Consider the following 16,334-nt stretch of genomic DNA (forward strand, 5'->3'; position numbering starts at 1 on the left):
TTAGCTGGTGCCGGAATCATATTAACGGTTCACGGTGCTGGTTTTTTCTGCCGAGACCGGGGGGAATCGAAAACTGGGACGAAAACAGTACTGTTTTGAAGTTTTGAATTATTGTTATTGAATTATGTTATTAAATGTTAATTTTATTTATTACTAAACCATCAACCTTTTTCCTGTAGTGAACATGATTCAAAAGTATAAGCAGCGAGGGGGTACCTAGGCTGTTCAGAGATCATCGTGATGTTGGAGGTTCTGCTAATTTGTGTGACTCGAGTTGTATCCTTGCTGAGACCTGGTGTTTGGACTTGTGTATGATTGGACTTGCGATGTTTTTAAATTTGTGTAAATATGTTGGGACTTTGAGACATTCCTTATATCAGGACTGTGTTTGAACTTCCCGCGCTACTGGCTGCGGTAGCGCCACTAGCTGGCAGTGCCGGTAACCAGTCAGTCTTTGTTATTGCGCCGCCGCGGTAAGTCGTTCCGTCGGGAAGATGGTGTTATCAGTCCACAGTCAAAACTCCTGGTGTGACGTGGTGCCGTGCCGTGACCTGGCCCGCAGGGATCGGGGGCTTCAACGCGCGGCTGCGGGGCGTGCGCAAGGACAAGGACGAGGACAACGCGGAGGCCCCGGCGCCGGGGGGCGGGGGCAACGTGCCCACCACGCCCACCAGCGAGGGGGCGGGGGGCGCCCCCGCGAGCGGGTCCGAGGAGAAGCCGCGACGCAAGCCCGCCCGCCGCCGGCCCCGCAACAAGCTCATGGAGAGCTTCCCCTCCTACATCCAGGTCCGCTCCCCGCTTCTCGCACATGTCGCCGGCCGGTCGGCTAGCGGGACCCGCGCTTCATTGCTCGTTTGATCGGTTTCCAGGAAGCATTCTTCGGCAGAGAGCTGTTGGACACGACAAAAGAGAAGGACGTGGGCAGCAGCGCCAGCGACTCCGACGAGGAGAAAGTGCAGATTCTGCACGTCACGGAGGACAAGATCATACAGCTGTCGAATGTGAGTCGCTTCGTTCCATCCCCAAACTGTGTGCCATGATTTCGGTGGACAGTATGTAGGCCTGTGCGAACATCCCATGTTTTCGAATATCAAATTGAATAGTTTATCAATTCAATTTCGAATACACTTTGAAAAACAGGATACTGAGTTGTTTTTCGAATACGGGCTGTGCAGGATCTCGAAAGTCTGGAAAAAAGTTTGGGATTACAGACGATTTTCTCGTCGGGTGGGGACAAAATTTCCAAAGGGTATTCGTAATGTTTTAGGGTTATTTATGTAGAGTATTTTTTGCTACGTCTGTCCACGTAGATTTTGAGAAGCCTTATATAGTAAAGCCGGATTTAAAACACTAATTCGGAACCATTACTAACATCCAAGTTATCAGCTAGAGTTTTTTTTAGGGAGAAGAGAACCTGGCAGGTTGTTAAAATACCATATTTACTCGCATATAGGTCGCCATCGCAGATAGGTCGCACCCATAATTTGAGGTCTTGAATTTGGTATTAAAGATTTCCCCCATATAGGTCGCACCGGTAATTCATTACCGCGCCGTGCGCCGTGCGCGGAGAAAGGTCATTGTACTCGATCAGCTGCTGTTACGGCGCGCCGGCTGGCTCTGTTCACTGAGCTGCGCATGTGCAGTATAACTCATTCAACGCTCCGCCCATACTCGTGACCTTGCATCAGCAGCCAGCCAATAGATGCGAGTTTAGCAGAAAAAAATATAAGCTCCACCTCCCGTGTACCAATTTTGTCCAGTTCTAATACCAGTTTATTGGTATACGCACCAGTTTTCTCGCTGCCGTGACATGTTCAAGTTTACTTCCATCTTGATGTCTTGATACCAATAATTAATTAATTACGATCCCCAGAAATAAATTGTTAGTTTAAAAAATATGTGTCAACTGTACAATACTTCCGAAAATAGAAAATACATATAAACCAGTTACCAAGACTCCGCTCATTTTATCTTGTGAAGTTTGTCTCGTACCAGTATTTCGGCTAAGTTGTGACATAAATACAGTATCAGAGAAAACAATCAGCCACGTTCATACATTCGTGAGTTTACGTTTTTCCCTCGTGCATTTTAGATTGTCTCCTGCTATAATTACTCAGACTTTTACACGCCTAGGCTTACATTATTACATGTTTAGAAATAAAAGCAACTTTTCATGTTATAAAATATATATATTTTGCGATTTAAAATGTTCATTGCCGACTATAAACGTTACGTTTTTCACTATTTTTTTAGTGTTTTTAGGCCTACTAGCTAATCATATCTACTCTTAAAGTACCCACGGTATTTTCTGGGTTTATGGTTTTTACGTGACGTAAATAGCGGGATGTATTCGATTTTTCAGTCGTAATTTGCGTGAAAGTATTGTATTGGACTAAATGGGAACTAAACGGGACCTGAAGAATACAGTGCAAATAACGGGAAAACGTAAATAACGTTAACGTAAATAAGGGGTTTCGCTGTATGTGTACATTGTAAATAAATTTGCCTATACCTATATAATAAGCCTGTGCGAATATCAGTTTTTTAGTTCGAATCGAATTCGAATACGAATACCAAATTATTCTCGAATACGAATATTGAGTTCGAATAATTGGAATGAGAATTGAAATCCCATTAAACATGTTATATCTAGGGATGGGCAATTTACTTGGCCTGTTTACGTTTTCCTTGAAACACATCCTATTGAGGTACAGTAGAACCTCGTTAATACGTGATGGTCAGGACCGAGATAATCACGGATTACCGAATTTCACGGACTAGCAATTAAAAGCCTGGAAGGTCTTGTCAAGCTTCTCAGACACAGGCGTGCAGCTGGGTTAAGGCCGTTCACGGTAAGGGCCGGCCGTCTTCGAATTAGTGTCTCGGCTTAAAAAAATACAGCACTGCCTAGCCATTAGTTCACGGTCATTTACAACAGACGAAGAGAGAAAGATAAGATCGTGCTGACCTTGCACCCTCCCCCCTCGCCCACTTCGTACAGCCGAATGTGACGTTTATTTTAAGCGCTGACAATTTTTACTTATTTTTTTCTTCTCTTTTAAATCGTCCCGGATTATCCGATTCCCGAATTAGCGCATCATGGATTAACGAGGTTCTACTGTATTGTACTTTTAATTCGTTATAATATAAAAAAAATTATGAAGCATGTACTGATTTGGGAAACTTACTTTATATTCATGAACATGGATGCATTGTCGCTACATTGGCATTAAATAAGGCATAAATCACATATGTATTTTCAGAATATACTAAAAAATAAAATAAAGCATTTCTGGGATCTAGACTAAATATGAATCTTGTTTTTTTTAAATAACTTTACAGAGAAATCTGTTACTTATTAATACAACAGTAATGCCGACTTTCATCACAAGTTACGGTTGCACATGTAGTAATAACAATGAAATAATGAATGACAAAAATTAATACATTATACAATTATTATTTTAATCGCAATTTAATTTTAAATATTCTGTTACACGTTCTATTTATGAATTTTTTTTAGGACCAAGTTTGGTATGTGTAGACTACCAACGTTAAAATATGTATTATCTGAGAATTCCATGATGGCCAACCCATAGAAAACACATTTAATTCACAATCTTGATACACCATGTAACGTGATCGTAAGCTTTTAAGTAAGTTCTTGGCAAGAGTTTTTTTTTTTGACGCGCGGGACAGAATAATTGCCTGAGCTGTCACTACGCGAGGAATTTGGGAAGGGTGGGAAGGGTATAAAGTGGGGGGGGGGGGGGTTGTTTGCCGCCTGCATCCGGTCGTTTGCTGTGTATTATCCTATTGAAAAACATTGACGTAGCATGTTAGGCTTTTGGAGTCTTTTCTGTGGGTATGCGGCCAGATGTTTTCCACATGGTCTGTACAATTTTCTTTCTCTTCGCCGTCACATTCGGAACGAAATTACAGTGCCGACAAACCATGTTTCACCCTCTAATCTGAAAACTGTCACCTATAACGTCCCGGTTGTATGGATTTTACAGACACGTATTTATCTTTATCAGTATGCTGACAGTTCAAATCTATTTTAAACGACCTGACGACATTCTTCTACATAAAATACGTTAGTTATCGCTCCGAATTACTGTGTTCAAACGGGCTTTACGTGGCCAGATGTAGTGATCCCGCTCAGCCTTTTTCGTAAATGACTGAATATTCGTTTTTTCGAAGTGTTAGTATTCGAAATCGAATCGAATACGAATAATAAACTATTCGTTTTGATATTCGAAAATTCGAATATTCGCACAGGCCTACTATATAAAATTCTTTTTCGCATTTTAAAGCAAAATATTGCAAAAAAAATTTCTCAAAAATTTTAAAAAATTTTTTCTTCGCATATAGGTCGCACTTCATTTTTTCCCCATCAAATCTGGTAAAATTGCCACGACCTATATGCGAGTAAATACGGTACATTATAATTGACAGCATACTGATAAGGATAAATCTGTGTCGGTAAAATTCAAGACACTGCGCTGGTGTTAAAGTTGACAGTTTTCAGATCAGAGAGTAGAATCACGGCATGCCAGTTCTGTGATTAATTTTGGTTTCGAACAGGGAGGCAAGAAAAAAAACACTTGTATATATCTCGTGGAAAACATCTGTTGGCATACCCACAGCAAAGACTCCTAAAGACTAGCAACCTACGACAATACAGGCCGACACTTGCACTTCTCGCGCAGTGACAGCTCAGGCAATTATCTTGTTACATTTGCCCCCCACCCCCCCTGGACAAAAAAAGTCACACTAAGTGGGGGAAAAATTTTTCGCCTCTTTTTACCAAGCACACACTCACTGGACAGAAAAAAAGAGGAACATTCTAAGCAGCTACCGTGTTCATTTACTTTAGTTAAAACAAGCCAAAAAAAAAATCCATAATGCTAATAGATGTTATTTAATATAATTTGTGGTGGTCCCCTCTCTTCTTCACCGCTCGCACCCAGCCCTCTTGACAGAGAGCCAGCAGAGGTGGAGGAGGTCGTCGAGCTGCTGGTCTTGGTGGTAGGATTCGCACTCGGCTGGTATGTAGGCGAATAGCTAGTGGGGTGAGAGATAGGGACTAAACTATTGATTGAAAATAATGTCGGTATTTTCCACGGAACTTTTATTGACCTGAATTGTCCAAACAGTTCAATTTGTTGCCTGCATCTGCTTTCGCAACATACACTGGATTGATACACGGTACACCCTATCGTCCAGAAAGGGGGGGGGAAGGGAGACAAATTCCCTAGGCCGAGATAGGTCCTCGGATGGCCTAACTCGCGAAGGAGGGGTGCGAGCTGCAGAAAACGGATAGCCAGTCGTTCTGCTGCTCCCCCTATGATCGTCCTATGGCCAGTGGGCGGAATCCAGCCTCACTGGCCGTCGGGCCGATCAACTGACTTTCAGGTGGATGACCTCGCCTTTATATAGGGAGAAATGCGCGGGAACGAAGAAAAAGAAGGGAGGGGCGAACTAACTCCTCTTTGGAAGGGATTAGATGCGTGCGCATGAATCTCGCCGAAATTTCCCTGCCCTGGTGGTGGAAGTATAAACTAGATATAATAATTAAAAAGAAAAGATAAACGTGGCATAAATAATTATATGTAAATACATATATATTCAATCCTATGTATTAAAAAGTATTTAAACTTGCTTTCACAACTTAATTAGTTAAATTTATACTATTATAAAATATAAATACAGTTGGTAGATCGCCGTTCACAAGATGGCGTCACAATGAACATGTTTAGCTGTGGCAAGAGAAAAATATACATTGTTTACATAACTCGTCCATATTTACTATTATATTCTGAAGTGCATTAATATGTGTGGTTATAGCGACGTGAAAAATAAAGGGCGAAGATGGTTGGTTGCTTTAATGAATTATTCTATTGTTCGTCGCTTTGTTTATAACCTACGACGTCGCACAGATTCGTCGCCGCATATTACGTGAGTAGGCCTATTGCCGAAACACCTTTTTCCCTGAATTGCTTCTGAACTTAATTAAACTCGTTTTGGGTTTAATTATAACGTAAAGTAACGTGATATTTAATATAGGAAGGGCGGGCATGCGTCAAATTAATGATATATTTTCACATTTAAACATTTAAACAAACAAGTTTAAAAATTTTTTAGTCCTACATCATATTTAACTATAGATTAAAACTGTTGACGGTCCGTTCTTTTTAAACCCATGTCTTGAAGTTTCTTCACACATACTGCAATTGCCGTACATATTTGCTTTGCACTGTTTATTAATTTTTTTTTTTCCAGATCCTATTTTGATTACCATGAAAAATAATAATTTTTATTTTCCTTTAAAAATTTTAAAAATTTTAACAAAATAATTGTACCTATAGTAATTGTAGCTGACAATTTTATCTTTGATTTTAGGATGAGCTGAAAGTGATGGAGGAGCTGAAGAAAGCGAAGCAAGAAAAGGAGGAGGGGGAAAAGGAAATAAAGAAAGAACGTGATGAAGCTGGGGAAACCTCAGTTTCTAAATCTCCTGTTAAGGTAAAGCAACTTTTAAGAAAGTTTAAAAAAAAAGCAACACATGAATGGAATGCTCAGTGGTAGAGGGGGGAGGGGGGGGGAATGCCCCACTCTTCACTCTCGGGCAAGTGTTAGTGAAGTGACGCTAGTGCTGTTTTTTACGCTATGTCGCTGACACTGTCCATCACGGCCTGATGGAAACACGAAATCTCTAGGCTGTCTCCAAAGTGCACATTTCATAGATATGATGCTGTTTGGTGTGTTATTGTTAGGGTCAAGACCATATGGTGGGTTACGATAAAACCACAACACCGAAAATAATTTCAAAACAGAGCATAACACTGAAATGAAAGCTACGTAATCCACCGTGAAATTAAGTAGCATTTAACCAAAACCTAATTCAAAACAAAAAAAAATATTAGTTATCTGTAAAGTCGGTTTACGGACGATAGTTTAACGTGACAACGTCGTAACAAAACATTGATGAAATGATTGCATACTTTTATGAATAAAATTGAATCATTTTTATTGAATTATCACTATTTTGTATGGATACAAAGAAGGAGTGAAATGAAATCAACAATTTAATTGATAAATTTACTTTTTTTTGCACTCATTAATTCAAATATGTTTATTACTTTAACGAAGAGATTATTTTAACAACGTATAACTTTTATACATGATTGCTATTTAACTTCTTCCAATCTGTGTTATTCTGTTAAGGATAGGACGATGATAGGAAAAGTAGGAAACGAATGGGAGTTTTTCAAGTTTAATGTGCCTCGAAAAAGTCAAATCGATGGTTGTTCCAATCGAGTGGAAGAGAGATAGATGCGGCGCAAGCGTACAATGAGCGTAATGGGACAAAGTGTAACGGGAAAATGTGCGTAACGGGACACTTTTTCGTGCGTGCAGCCGGCGTTCATCGATTTATTAGACGTCACGTCAAAAAATGTTGTCTCTAGTTATTATATACTTTTATGTTGTGTTTTACTGATCAAGAAATAATTTTTATCATTCCATTGTAGCTCGGAAGTAGTGTAAAGTTTTGCCTTGGTGGTGGTCACTCGTCCACACGTGTGTGGAAGCGAACACGGCAGGGCTGAGGCTGACTGTGTGTGTCCCAGGACGAGGACGAGGGCGAGGGGAGCGATGCGGAGGCCCTGAAGGACATCCTCCCGCTGCCCGGAGACCTGCTGGACACGGAGCTGGTCAATACCATCATGAACGACGACGATGACATCACCAAGAGCGGCGAGAACCTGGACGACATTGCTGGTACGGCCGCTGACGTCCCTATACACCTCGAGAGAGTGTGCTGTTTGTGTCGCTGTCTCTTAACATGTGTTTGAAAGGGGAAAGGAAATGAAGCTGAAATACTGATTTTGGCACTGCAAAAATAATTGCATGCAGTAATTTTTTTTTGTTCTGTCACCAAAGATGTTAGATTTTAAACAACCACACAGAACAGTACATGCACAGAAATTGTAATTTTTTTTACTGTCGATGGTATGGTGGGCAGTAGCCTTGAAGTGTAGGAAACGAACATTCCCTTCTACGAAAGGAAAAAGATGACATTTGTAAAAAAACAGTTGAGTATTTTTTTTTTTGGTGTTTTTGTGTAAACTTAATCATCTCTGATAGCTGTCCTATATATATATATCATGGATGTCTCTGTAGTATGTGCAGTTAGGGTAGGTAGTTCGGTATTGATTGCTGTTGCTTTTGCTTGTTATCTTTCACGAGCAAACACTCATACCGTGAAGGATCTTTACCCGGCATCCTTGGCTCTGCACATTCTATGATCAATCACCTTTCTAGCGGTTGACCTTGGCCACCAGGTGGCATTCCTGTACTGCTGGCGTATTAGTCCGCTCAGAGTTAATCCTTGTAGTTGGGGACAAGATCATGTGGTGAATTGCGATAAAACAGAAATAACACTGAGAAGCATATCAGTGCACCGTAAAACACTAGAATGGAACTTCATGCAACCACATAACACTGAAGTGCAAGTTTTATGATGGATTTAAGTAGCATTCAAACAAAACTTAATTCAAATCATAAAAAAAAAAGGTGTTCTTTTAATGTTCAAAATTCAAGGAATGTGGTTATTTTCGGATAACAAAATTGTACCAAAGTGCATGGATAAGAAAACTTAATTTCTTTAACTGTGCATCTTTTATTAAATCCTTTTTAAACCACAAGTGTTCATTAATTAATAATTATTGTTTGATGTATCAGTATTGGACCAATTTTACCACTATTTTGTTTGAGTAAGTATTACAAAAAAGCTTTTATAAAAATGAAAACAATAACTCAGAAATCCTGTGTTTTAAAAGCTAAATTGGACTAAATATCTTGTCTCTACTTATTGTCAATTTTTAATTTCAGTACACTTTTTTTTGTTACCTAGGGGCTTATAGTTCACATGTCTGTAGTCAGTTTCTGAAATGATTTTTTGAAGAAGCCTTTGTGTATTTTTTTCTTCTAAAGAGTATCATATTACAACTTGTTATCAGCACCATTTTACAGCATATTAATTTTTTCTTTTTTTCCATTTAAACCACCGTACTTACTCGTGTAACGTTTTTCTGAATATAATGTGACCCCAAATCTTTTTATTGTGAGTTTATGAATAAAAGACTTTATTAATTGGAAATCGCAATTCTAGTACATAACAGTCGAAATTTTTTCAAACTATAAAATTGATTCTAGTGCCACTTTCGTCAGTAGAGTGATTTACATTATCTCTTTTGAAACACCCACCAAGCCACAATCACAATCACAATTAGAGTAAAAATTGTGTTATACGACTGTACTTCAAAAGCTGGGGAGCTGTTCCGAAAGCATAGATTGAGGTGATACACGTTGGCCTGTTGGGAATTTGATTGTTCGGGGGGGATGGGGGAGGTCTTTCACCAGCAGCCACAGTGAGGAGAAGCAAAATGAACCCAGACACACTCCATTTGTACCTTCTTCTTCATCCTGCATCTCTCATCTGTCACACCTGAGCAGACGTTCAGGAAGCCCTGGACTAAGGGGCGTGAGTGATGAAGTTTACAGGCAGAGCCTGTAGTTTTTCAACCAAGATGTTCTTAAAGACATGATACAAATTTGCGATTATAATGAGACCCGCTCACATTTAATTTCCACAGTTTTTTGGTAAACATCACAGTATTTTGTTCAGGTAAAAATTGTTATATTAATGTTTGGTAAATCCGTAATAGTTTTGTGGTCCTAACCGTTTTGGATGAGTTGTACTTGGTCGTTATTTACTCGTAGGTTCTTCGTACTGTTTAATGTTTTTTTCATCATTTGAGGAGGCAATGTTACAATTCAGTAATATTTTATCTTCCCTTAGACTCCACGCTGGCAGATGACTCGGAGCTTAATGATTCGTTGTCTGTGACGGATGGAACAGCAGATGTATCGGCCACAAGCCAGAAGGACGAACTTTCGGACATTTTCTCTATTGTCAGAGAGTCAGGTACGGCTTTGTTGCAAATTAAACTTACCAATCAATTTTAAGTTTCAACCTGACCATTTCAGAGATAAATAAAACTTTCAGGTATCATTATCCTTATCAATATAAGTGTGAATATGAAATCATTTAATTTTTGCCTTGTGGAAACATTTTCAATCTATAATTTATCAAGTTCTATAAGGCTTAGAAAGTTTCTCCTAATCGTATAAAATATTTGATCCTTCATCACAAATTTTACTAAAGAATTTTCGAAACAGCCAATGTTACAAGAGTGATGATCGAAAACAAACATTTGGAATTTCTGTTCTTCCTTGTGTCAAGTTGTGCTAGGTTGTGCTGGGCGGTTGCAGTGTTACCAACAGAGCAGGAGGAGGGGATTGACTGTTGGCAGGCCTGCCGGACATGGACTCGAAGGACATGGAGGAGATCATCAAGGGCGTGCTGACGGACGAGTCGCAGGAGTCCCAGGAGTCGGGGTTCCCCCAGCTGGGAGTGTCCGGGGGCAACCCAGGGACGCACGGACCCCTTCTCCCCCAGCACGGCTCCCCGTCGTCGTCCTCCCACGCCGGTACGCGCTGTGTCGTGTCGTGTCGTGCCTTCCGATCATCGACGCCTCAAATCGCGGGCGCGCGGGAATAAGGGGATAAGTCAAATGTTGGCAAAAATGTTTTTTTTTTTTATGGTATCGAATGAAGGAGATCAAGCTCTACAAAATGGTCCAAATGGGTTAAGTCTAGCACCCTTGTGTGTTATTCTGTGGCACTGAACTTTTGGAGTTACATCACAACCTGACAGTTTTTGTTTTTTTTTAAAAAAGGGGATAAGACATTTACAATGACATTTTGACATATCCCCTTTTTTCCCGCGCACCCGCAAAATGTGATTTTCCTTGCAGTTTCTCGTCATTCACTTTCGGAAGCCTGCGAATGTTCCGTCGTTCTCGCGAGAGCGAGCTCGCGATCGGAGGACCACACATTCTCTCGAGACACAGTGAACAGTAAACCGAGTAACTGTCAACACACTAGGGGTCTGCGGGTACTCGAAAAATATTCTATATTTTAAATAATTTGGCATTCATGAATAATTTGATGTTGGATTCGACATTTCGAACTGTATGTATGTATCTTTCAATTATTTGTTAGAAACAGATATTCCTCCACCATGTGGGACTCGTTCACAAAAAAAAAAATGGAACATGAATGAGGCTAAGATGAATGATTGAGAACGTTATATTTGTTTTCTGTAATATTATTTACACATTTTTATAGAGATCATAACATGAAGAGATTGTTATAGACGGTGACGTAGCGAGTGTCGTGCTTGTTTGCAGTTCTCCAGCCTGGGGTGGGACTGGCCCGGTCGCAGGTCCCCGGACCGCTGCCGCCCGTCCAGTCCAACCTCCCGTCGCCCATCGGCTTCCCGCCGCCGTCCCCGTACCACTCCGAGTACAGCAAGTAAGTGGCGGCGGCCGTGTGGCCGTGATCCCACTCGTGGTTCTGTGTGGCACTCGGTTTAGTTGCCTGAAACACACTAGAAAACAGTCGGGACAACTTCATGAGTTTCATGCAACAAATCTGTCATTTTCATACAGATCAAATAGCTTTGCAGAAGACTTGTGCAGCACTACATAGTTTTTGTTTAAATTTTTAATTTTATGAAACCAACATAAGACTAAAAATAACTTTATTTTTCTCATAGCAAAACCTTTTTGTAAAGCTCAGAAAACCTTGTTTTTTTTTTATCTTTGAACTGAACAGAACCTGTGTAAATTTTTGTCAAACTGAACGGAACCAATGACAAAATTTCTTGATTCAAACTTTGAACGAACCTTGTTAAAATATGCCTCAATATTTGCGAACTCCGTAAATATGGACTGGTTTTGCACAAAAAACTTCTGGTTTCAGTTATTATAAAATAAAAATAAAGGGTTAATTAAAAATATGGATGACATTTGTCATTTTCCTACGAGTCTTCAAACATTCAATTGGATAAGGTAATTCAACAACAAAGAAAAGAAGTTAACTTTTTACACTAACATTTGTTTGTGCAAATACAATTTTTTTTTTAGTTTTTTTAATGGGATAAGAATACGAATATCAAATTAGTCACAATTAAAAATAATAAGAATGAGAATTAAATCCCACTAAAAAAATTTTTTAATGCCTTGTGACAACTTCTGGAAAATTAGACAAATAATACTAAAGTGAAAGGTTGGTTAAGTCAAGTCAGTTACAATAATTATAATTACAGTGAAACCTCATTAATACAAACCTGAAGGGGAGTAAAATATTTCAGTTTGTAATAACGAGGTTCATATTAATGAGGTTCTTGAGCCAATAGGTAGAATAAGAACTCGATAAGAAATATTGAATTCCTACATGTCAAAGCACTAAAAATGTGGAATATTATTATTGTAATAGAAGCCAGATATGGACATGCACACTAACAAAATACACTTAGAAGCAATTTTAATAGTTTTAATAAAATACACTATAACAGACTGATAATTAGTATACATATACGTATGTATGTATTCTTATTTAATATGTTTCCAAAGTTTTGACAAAAATGATTAACATTTACCGTACAGTTAATTGCTGTTGAGTGTATAGCAATTCTTATGCAAAGTATGCAAGATATATTTAAAAAAATTATTAATTTTTTTCTGGACACACTTATCTCTGTAAATATCATTTACAGCAGAACATATCTTCTCAAATCCTGCAATCAAGTCAATTGGCACATCACTTGCAGCAAGTACATTTTCCAGTGTACGCAAAGCACTGATTGTGTCACTTTTGCTTGGAAGTTTATGCACTACATCACCATTGTCGTCATCACCATCATTATCCTGACTTGTACCACCCTCACAAAGTGACTGTACAGCGTCAGCCCTTGGTTTTTCCTGTAATCCTCGTGAACCAACAAGATCTTCTGCAGTTAATCTTGCACTGGTGTACACACTGTCATCAATATGAACAAACTCATTGAAGTCATTATCAACTTGCACATGTTCTTTTAACTCTTGCCAATCTTCTAAAGGTTGATCACAGTCAAGTTCTTCAACAGTTTGCTGGCCAAAACCACTTTATGCAAAGCAATGCACAATTGTCTTTTGGCTGATGCTGTCTCACGACATGGCTATACTGCAGATAGCATCCAAAACTGACCATATAGGAAGCTCAGTCTTTCCTTTTTCACACTGCCTGATAAGGTATTTCACCAAGCGCTGTCTGTAGTTTCTTTTGAAGCACTGTATTATACCTTGGTCGAGTATTTGTGTCACACTTGTTGTATTTGGTAGCAAGAAGAGTAAGGTAATGTTTTCCAACTTCATACCATGAGCAGTATGTGCAGCACAGTTTTCCAACAATAACAAAATTTTGCGATTTAGAGTCGCCATTTTCCTGTCCAATTTTAACAACCACAACTGTAAAATTTTTGTGGTGACCCAAGCCTTACTGTTTGCCTCGTAAACTACTGGCAGGTTTTTTGCTGCAACATCTTTGAAACATTTTGGCTTGGCAGACTTGCCAATAACCAAGGGTCGAAGTTTAGTACTGCCATCTTGATTACAACATAGTAACACTGTAAGACAAACTTTACTGTGTTTACCGCCATGGCAGTTTTCACCTTTTACGGTTAGAGTTTTATTGGGCAACAGATTGTAAAAAAGCCCTGTTTCATCCATATTAAACACATCATGTGGTAAAAATTTACTTACGATGGTCTGTACTGACTGAAGCCAGTCACTCGCTGTTTGGTCGACAGCAGCAGATTCGCCACAAATGGTTTTTGTGGCCAAATTATGCCTATCTTTGAAGCGTTGAAGCCATCCGTTGCTGCAATGGAAATCATCAATTCTGAGTCGCAGTGCCAGCTGATCAGCCTTTTCTTGGATAATAGGCCCGGAAATTAAAACTCTGGCGGCGCGCATCTGATGAAACCACTCCAACAGTTTGGCCTCTAATTCGGAATGTTTACAGACGCGCATCCTTTTCTTAGTTTGATTACTACCTTTCCTGACCGCTTCTTCTATTTTATCTGCTTGCTTTAGAATTGTACTTAAGGTTGATTTTGATATACCAAACTCTTCAGAAAGTTCTGTTTTAGTTTTTTCACCCTGACAAACTGAATTTATTATCTTAATTTTCGTCTTCAATGAAATTTCCTTGCGTTTACGTTTTGCCTCCATTTTTATGTGTGTACGTACAAATTCTAAAGTTTAATAAAATTCTCACGAGATAATTCACTTAAACTTTCATTACAACGTACACAAATATTAAACGGGTTAGGCGTAATATATATTTTGATTTTATTGGTCCGGCACAGATTCATGTATACAAAGGAAGTACAAAATCGAACGTAAATACAATCCCACGTGAAGTTCGATATATCGAATATTGTACAAACGCGAGTGATTTCTGAACATATCGAACACACCAACGAGTGATTTTGAAAACATAAGAGTTAAAAACACACTTCGGACACTCAGGCGGGGCCGTATCTTTGTGGTAATCTTTGGTTCGTATTAAACGGTAAACATGACTGTTTGTTTATACGGAAGGGAATTGTTATGGTTCGCTATACATAATAACGAGAATTTCGTATTAACCAAACAAATCTTCATTGTGTTTAATGGGCATATTTCACGGGGAAATAGTAATAGGTAATATTAACGAGTCGTTCGTAATAAGCGGGATAATATAAACGAGGTTTCACTGTATATGGAAAATGTCTGTTAAAATATTTAAATTATCAATTTTTTTTTATAAAAGAAGCTATGCAGCTAACCTAATTTAACCTACCGGTAATTAACCTACCAAAATTTCATTTCAGTTTCTATTCACCTTATTTTCTACAACCTCCTACACTACATATTATTGATAATTTTTTTGAACTGATAAATACACTAAAAAATCTGTTGCAATGTACCGTATTTACTCGTGTATAGCGCGCACCACAATTATTGCAACAAATGCCAAATAAAAAAAAATTGGAATTTTGTTTTCCCATAAATAAATTTTACTAACATTTTGTGGTACCTGATTATTTAAATTGATGTGTGGTGATGCGTCAGGAAAATACTTATCTCTTTTTTTTACTATCTTCTGAGCTGGCTTTTTGTAAAGGGGGGAGGTCTAAAAATAAACAAGAGCCCATGATGTGCAGCTTGCCCGAGCACGTGTGTGTGTGTGTGTGTGTGTGTGTGTGTGTGTGCGTGTGCGCGCGCGCGTGTGCGTGCGTGTGAAAGAGAGGCCTTGTTGCTTGTGCGTATGTGTGGGGGCTGGCCAGAAACGTCACCCGTCACCCGGCAGTTAACGACTTCCACTCCTCCCCCCCCCCCCCCCTCAAACCCTTACACTTTTTTTTTTCCCGTGTATAGCGGGCATCCTTATTTTTTTCCTTTACTTGAGGGTAAAAAAGGGCGCGCTCTACACGAGTATATACGGTATTTGACTAAGAAGTGAATTCTTTTTAAAATGCTGTGTTACAAATTAGTGATTGGTTGGATGAGTTAATAGTTACATATTTAAACAAAAAATTATTTGTAATTAGTTTTTGTATTGAACGTTCTTTAAAGTGTGAATTTTTCTACGAATATGCACTGAGTATGTGAAAACGAGAAACTTCAATCTTAAAAAAATGTTTTCCTGACTAACTGCCATTAAGGTTTTGTTTTTGTTTCGTAACAACAGAAGCTTAAAATTCACCTGATAATGGGTGGAAAGAAGTAGCTCCTAGCACTGAGTTGTGCTTAGATGATCATCTTGAGTTTGACTTTTTTTTTTTAATTAAAAAAAAAAAGAAGTTTGGAGTAAGTTTTTTCCACATCCAAAGAACAGCACAGAAATGAATGGTTTGTACTCCTTTATATCCTTAAAAAGTAATTTAATTTGTCTTCAATTGAATAAGGACCCTTAGAAGTCCTTAAATTTCACTGAGAATCCTTAATAACTTAATAAAGTCTGATTGATAGCATGCAAGTAATGAATAAATACGGGTATTTTAATGTTTTTTTGTTTCTGACTTGACAGTAAATTAGGCTTTGCAAATTTCGGATCACGTGATTAGATTTTGTGCACAAAAACATTTTGAATTAATTTTTTTGTTTTTTGTATCTCAACTATAAACTGAAAATGTGTGATTCTTTGTCTTACTTTGGACTTATAATGTGTTCAAATTAACTAAATGTTTAGGGCTTCAAATTTTGCATATATACTATGCTTGGGTTAGGTATGTGTTCCTAACAAGGAAATATTTTTTTCATAAAATATTCAACTTTATTTTTTTGTGGGATTTTGTGATATTTCTAATAGTTTTCTACTTCCTAATAGTGGTG

General features: G+C 38.6%; 1 protein-coding gene across 1 annotated transcript in view; it reads left to right on the plus strand.

Moving 5' to 3' along the window:
* LOC134535240 (histone-lysine N-methyltransferase 2D-like) overlaps positions 1 to 16,334 on the plus strand; it is a 155,848-nt gene that overhangs the window by 33,128 nt on the left and 106,386 nt on the right. The window contains 7 exon segments of the mRNA XM_063374310.1: positions 563 to 786; positions 870 to 1,001; positions 6,406 to 6,528; positions 7,635 to 7,785; positions 9,869 to 9,994; positions 10,383 to 10,559; positions 11,322 to 11,445. Coding sequence (XP_063230380.1) covers positions 563 to 786; positions 870 to 1,001; positions 6,406 to 6,528; positions 7,635 to 7,785; positions 9,869 to 9,994; positions 10,383 to 10,559; positions 11,322 to 11,445 — 1,057 coding nt within the window.

The sequence above is a fragment of the Bacillus rossius genome, chromosome 8, assembly GCF_032445375.1.
Source record: "Bacillus rossius redtenbacheri isolate Brsri chromosome 8, Brsri_v3, whole genome shotgun sequence".
Lineage (NCBI taxonomy): Eukaryota > Metazoa > Arthropoda > Insecta > Phasmatodea > Bacillidae > Bacillus > Bacillus rossius.